The sequence below is a fragment of the Austrofundulus limnaeus genome, unplaced genomic scaffold, assembly GCF_001266775.1.
Source record: "Austrofundulus limnaeus strain Quisiro unplaced genomic scaffold, Austrofundulus_limnaeus-1.0 Scaffold30, whole genome shotgun sequence".
Classification (NCBI taxonomy): Eukaryota; Metazoa; Chordata; class Actinopteri; order Cyprinodontiformes; family Rivulidae; genus Austrofundulus; species Austrofundulus limnaeus.
Genome location: NW_013952432.1, coordinates 3,047,518 through 3,053,883, shown reverse-complemented (window position 1 = coordinate 3,053,883; position 6,366 = coordinate 3,047,518). Strand labels below are relative to the sequence as shown.

Here is a 6,366-nt window from a genome sequence, read left to right as displayed (position 1 = left end):
GATTTAGAATATCGATACAGTATCGGGAAATGAAATATCGCGATATTTCAGTGTATCGATATTTTCTTACACCCCTAGTTTTAACTTAATAAATTATCATTAAACTTGCATAAAACTAATTACATGACATTTAGTAATAGAAAGAGAATWATTGATGTTCCATTTAGAGTTGATGATGTTGAGATCTGCAGAGTCACTAACTGCGTTTCTGCGTTTCCATTGACCATGAAAATGCACAAATTAGAATTTCGAAAATAAATTTGCTCAATGGAAACACGTCAGTTTTGAAAAAAATTACGTTTTTCGACAAAAAGTTTTTGCGCTAGGATGAGGTGGTTTTTCAGCCGTATTGAAATTGGTGTTTTTCGCAAAACTGTAATGGAAACACTTTTTTTGCATCACGGGAGTCACGTGATCAACAACCGGCTGTTTCTATTGGTGAAAAAGACGAAGAAAAAGTTAACAGGAAGTAGAAGTAGTAGTAATATCACAGAAGTAGTATAAAGTAGTAAACTCACCGACCACAATTTCCCAAAAACACAGCATACGTAGCCGCTCCCAAGTAGGGACTTGTCGCTGGAAAGCCTCGATAAAAGACGCCGACGTCTCCTCTGATGATGAGCGCTAGTGTCGTGGTAGCAACATGCTATGTGTTTACATCCATCACCGCCATGTTTGTAATGACTTATTGCGAGAACAAACGTATTCACACGTGACTTTAATTGCATTTCTTACTTAACGGAAACACCGCAGTTACGAAACTGTTTTTTCAACATTAACAGAATATCGACAAAGTTTTGTGCACATTTGTAATGGAAACACAGCTAATGAGGTGAAGTTTCTGGGTGTTATCATTGATGAAAAGCTGACATGGATCATATAAATTATTTAAGAACAAAAATAGCTATTCTATCTAATCTATTACAGTATTGTAAAATAAGGGAGTTATTTAATGATAAAGCTCTGTTTATATTGTTTAAAACAATAACTGTTCCACACTTGATTGAAGTCTGAGGTAAACATGTAAAACAATCACAAATCCTGTTTTAATTTTACAGAAAAGAACCGTAAGAATTATCACCAGAAAACATTACAGTCACCCTTTGAATAAATAATTTTGTAAATTAAAACTATTCAAATTTTATGAGTTGGTTGATTATATCTTGCAGATTATGTATAAGGCTCATAATTATTTATTTTTTACCTTTAAACATGCAGTTATATTTTGTTAAGAGAGAAAGTTCTTCTAATCTTTAAGGACTTGATGTTTATTAAACCTAAAATTCGAACAAACTTGAAGTACTTCTGTTCAAGGAATAAGATTGTGGAATAATCTGGAAAGTGATTATAAAAATGCTGGTTTTCTTTAAGAGAATGATAAAAATAGGTTTGTTAAAGAAATATGAAATTGTTTAATATATATCAAACGTTGTTGTTTGAGAAGGAATTGAAGCTTTTATTTTGTTTTGTTTATTATTATTGGTTGAAATTATGGAAAAAGGGGCCGATATAAGATTTTTTTCTTCTTTCTGCCTCTCATTTCATTCCAATTGGGATTTGTATATTTTTTGTTGCGTATAAAGTGAAATTTTACATTTTACTTTTCCATATACCTTCAAAAAACTAGCTTTTATCTGTCTCTTTAAATATATACATAAATCTGGTATTTTTAACATCGTCCTCCAGACCATTGCACAATCCTACACCCTGGATTAATTAGTGACGGTTTGTCCATCATTAATAAATAAATGTTTGTCCCACTGGTGCTTTTTCTTTTTCATTGTAGTTTTTAATTTTCCACCTTGTCTCTCKCAGGCCGAGGCGAGGCTGGCGGCGAAAAGAGCAGCTCGAGCGGAGGCCAGAGACATCCGAATGAGGGAACTTGAGCGACAGCAAAAAGAGGTAAATAAATAAATAAATAAATCAGAAGATGATGGCCCTGCCGGCTGCCGTGTCGCAGTCCTTCCGTACGCCACAAGTGTATAAATAAAAGCGAAGATAAAACCAGAAGTTCTATTCCTGAAGTCTGCTTCAGCAGTTTTGGAGTAAATGATGATTTGATGTTTTTCCTGGCGTTTCCCCTCCTCTGTTCAGCTCTCTTACCGCTCCTTCAGCAGCAGCAGCAGAAAATGGGGTCACATCCACCAGTGGATGGTAGGGAACCAGAAAACGAGTGCTGGTGTTGCTGTTTGTGTTTTTTTTTCCACACTAACACTCGTGTGGGATGCACTTGACTCGCAGAGCGCTCTGTAGCTCACGCTGGAAATATGCCTGGACAGTGTTTGCTTTGGAGACATTGTGACGTGTGTGTGTTTGGAGAGCCGGCGTTGGCCTCAGGCTTTATATAGATCGGTTTAGTCTGCAAGCAGAAAAGGTGGTTTTGAATTTTTAAAGTCTTATAAACTTCAGCTTCCTGTGCTTGAGATTAATCTGTGTTTTCAGTGTGAAACATAAAACTTTGCTGTTTTATCAGAGCATTAAATGGTGCAGAAGTTGTCTCTTTTAACCCTCCTTCCTGATTCCAGGCTGACTCAGAAAAAGCCCGAGCCTCTAGTAGTAGTAAACCCAGCAGCCATCATCACCGGGTCTGTATCTTTCTCACATTTTTCCTTTTCCTGTCACTCATCCTTCCTCTCTTTAATGCTGCTCCGTACACTTCTTTCCTTTTGTTTCTTCCCTCTGGCTCCATGTTTCCACGTCAGCAGGGGCTGGATGACGACGTCACGTCGGTCCGCAGTTACAGGGTGTGTACGAAAGTCACAACCGTTAGCGTTACTGTTCAAGAGTCCTGCTCTCAATAAGGTTTTATTTTCATTTGAAGTCGACGTCATCRGGCATACGTGACCTGGGATCCATCAAGAGTCGGCCCAGTTCTCGTAAAAGGGACCCCCTGGTGCGTTGTGTGTGCATAAGTGTGGTAAATCGTCACTACATGCTTCGTTTTTTGTTTTGGATTTCTAAAATCTACAAGAAGCATGAAGTCGAAACAAACGAGACAAAGTTTTACGTTCATTTAATTAAAAAATGATCCTGTAATGCATGAGAGAAAAAAACACTTTGACTCGTTTTGAGTTACATGGAAATCTCATTTGACCAAAAATGCAGACATTTTAAGTAGTTTAAATTTAAAACCACAAATTTGTCTTTAACACCAGGTAAAAAAAAAAGCTTGACTAACATTGTGTGCTTTTATTTTTTTGTTTTTCTACTATAACGTTTTTCAGCTGGAAAATCTGAACTTCATTAAGGCCCTCTTCACACTAAATGTAATAAAATGTGCACAATAACAAAAAAGCCCTCAAGGTTTACTGTCCAGCAGTTAGCTTAGATGCTAACTTAACATTAGAAGAATCATAGAAAAGCTAACGTGATTAGCATCATGTTAATCATTCGAAGCTTTTACAAAAATAGTTATTAGTTAGTTATACGGTAGCTCCGCATCAGTTATAGCTGCTCCACATTAGTGTTAGCGCCACATTAGTGTTAGCTCCATGTTAGTAATAGCTTTACATCAGTTATAGCTGCTTTGCGTTAGTGTTAGCTTCACGTTAATGTTAGCTCCACGTTAGTTATAGCTCCACGTTGGTGTTAGCTCCGTACCAGTTAGCTCCGTGTTAATTATAGCTGCTTTGCGTTAGTGTTAGCTTCACGTTAATGTTAGCTGGACGTTAGTTATAGCTCCACGTTGGTGTTAGCTCCGCACCAGTTAGCTCCATGTTAATTATAGCTGCTTTGTGTTAGTGTTAGCTTCACGTTAATGTTAGCTCCACGTTAGTGTTAGCTCTGCACCAGTTAGCTCCAMGTTAATTATAGCGGCTTTGCTTTAGTGTTAGCTTCACGTTAATGTTAGCTCCACGTTAGTTATAGCTCCACGTTGGTGTTAGCGCCGCACCAGTTAGCTCCACGTTAATTATAGCTGCTTTGCGTWAGTGTTAGCACTGCATTAGTTATAGCTCCTTGTTAGTGTTGGCCCCTGTTAGCATTATTGTTCGTTCTGTGCCTCAGTGCCAAATATTAATCGGACAGTTTTTCTAACGAATAATTGCACACGATACAATTTTACCCAAACGTACTCTGAGATAATAGTTTGTTGTAAGTTATATTCAGTAAAAATATATCATCAGAGAGTGCTGCAGAACACTATCAGTACTTTGTAATGGTGTTTATTGTAACCAGCATGGGATGATGTGTTGCTGGAGGTTCTCAGGTGATTTTTAGATGTTCTGATCGTAACTCTTCTTCCTCCGGTCTCTCTTCAGTCCGACAGCCTCTCCACTAGCTCCCACCTGAAGAGTGCCCGTTCTACTGTATGTAGTCTTTGTGTTGATCGTTAACTTCCTCCTGTTTCATCTTTTCTGTTGTCATTTAATTTTTTTCCCCCTTTCTCTTGCATTTTGTGGGCTGAACAGAACTCTGTGTACAATGACCTTCAGGGCTATAAAAAAGCTTCRTCCTCAAAGAAGGGGTTGCTGGTCAGTCGACTGTCTTCATGTTATCGTTTGACTCAAAGCATGGCAGCAGCGTAGACTGAAGCAATGATAACTTTTTGGAAATCCTTTATAGAATAGAAAATAATTGTTACTACTCTTCTAGACTGGACTGTACCACGATCAAAGGAACTACACCAGCCTTTTGAAGACCAAACCGCCACCCCTGACCTCCACCTCCACCYATCAACCACGGGTTGGTCGTCCTATCAGGGCCACGCAGAGAAACTGGGGCTAGCTGATGAATATTTATGAGCTAAATAATTATAAAAAGGAATGCATGCCATGAAAACATTGAAGCAGAAAGACAAAACAATGGAGCAACACTTTGTACAATTAAGCCCCGCCCACTTTTGACAGAACTGCTTCGATAGTTTATAACATTGCTTTTTAGTGAATAAAACATTAGTTTGTCAGAGAAGCAGTTATTTATTGTCACTACTGATCGATTACCAGCATTTTGTATGAAAACCTTCATAAATATGGACTAAAGTTCGTCATTATTAACCTGCTTTATTTAGATATTTCAGCTGTCAGTTGGACTGAAGTCACAAATCTCTCCTGTTGTTACAGGTTTCTGTTCAGGAAAGCAAGCAAAAAGACAACTTTTATTTCCCTGCAGAATTCTGAAGGCTTTTAATTTTGTCACCAGTGGTTTTACGTTTTCCCGCTAAAWGGGTGTGTGGCCATTTAAAGTAGGAAGTGAAGTTGCTCCACTCTCTTCTCATGTAATGTTGCTCAGCCAAACTTAAAGATTATTATCTGCTCRGTCGTTTACCAAGCTGGCTTTAAAAACGCAGTCAGTCTCGTGTTCTCTAAATTTGACCAGATCAGCAAAACGTTCATCCTGTTTTCACGTTGGCCCCCGTTAATCTCTCGTCACCTCACATTCGGGCCGGTTTGCCTCTGTCCTGTAAAGTGACTCTTCCCTGCTCCCTTCCTGTCCCACAGGCCTCCTCTTCCTCCTCCTCCACCACCAGCACGGGGTTGCCTCGCAGCTACAGCATGGTCAGTTTCAGTGGCAGTTAGCATCACTGCTACCTTCAGAAGCAGTTGTGGTGGCCACACATGTGATAGGATGCCCAGATTTTGTGTTCCACGTTCTGTTAATCCGGTTTGAACATGACATCAAATGTTCCCTTTTTGTTTGCTGTTTTTATCGCTGAGTCATGCGTTGTCACCCACACTGTGCCCCCACCAGGCCTCTATTTATGACGACGCCGGTCTTTAYGGCTCAGGCAGCAGTTCAAGAGCTGTAAGTCCTCCCAACGTTTTGCCGCAGCGGTTATTGCGTCCCCGTCCCGCCGCGGCTAACCGTGTGTCCTCCCTCCATCCACAGCCCTCTGAATACAGCTGGTACTCCTCAGGAGCCAGCTCCACTCGCAGCAGCCCTGCGGTGAGCACCGTAACCCCACCGCCACTCTGCACGACCGCTCACCGCTCGCTCCCTCTCATTATCAGTCTATAAAAGGGTGGTACTCACTCATACCTGTGGCTAAAACTGTGGCTCTACTGTCCAGTTTGTGATTTGGGACTTTGCTCTGTACGTCTATGAAGCCTGAGATTTTGCAGTGAGGTTTTTATTAGTTTTGACTTGCAATAAAGGAACATTGATTTGCATGAACTGGCTTTGCTTACAGGGGAACTATCTTTTTGATTATTTTATTCAATTGCGTTGACTAAAACAACCTAWATTTGTTTTATATGCATGCCCCCCAGCTTTTTAACACCATATAACCAAAACTGCAGGAGAGCAGAACAATATGTGCAAACACTTCACATTCCATCAAAATACCAACAGATTTAGGTAAATTATCTTTGATTTATTTTATTATTTTTATAAAGTTTATTCATGTAAAACAAAACATAAATTCAACAT

The 6,366-nt window shown here is 39.5% G+C and overlaps 1 protein-coding gene across 8 annotated transcripts in view; it reads left to right on the top strand.

The window, feature by feature from the left end:
• lrrfip2 (leucine rich repeat (in FLII) interacting protein 2) overlaps window positions 1–6,366 on the top strand; it is a gene marked incomplete at its 3' end in the record, with an annotated part of 41,478 nt that overhangs the window by 17,948 nt on the left and 17,164 nt on the right. For 5 of the 8 annotated variants that reach the window (XM_014005447.1, XM_014005451.1, XM_014005448.1 and 2 more), the window contains 11 exon segments: window positions 1,816–1,902; window positions 2,095–2,154; window positions 2,526–2,585; window positions 2,703–2,744; window positions 2,822–2,893; window positions 4,260–4,307; window positions 4,410–4,472; window positions 4,594–4,683; window positions 5,439–5,495; window positions 5,689–5,742; window positions 5,827–5,883. In XM_014005447.1, the coding sequence (XP_013860901.1) occupies window positions 1,816–1,902; window positions 2,095–2,154; window positions 2,526–2,585; window positions 2,703–2,744; window positions 2,822–2,893; window positions 4,260–4,307; window positions 4,410–4,472; window positions 4,594–4,683; window positions 5,439–5,495; window positions 5,689–5,742; window positions 5,827–5,883 (690 nt within the window). 8 annotated transcript variants of the gene reach the window in all.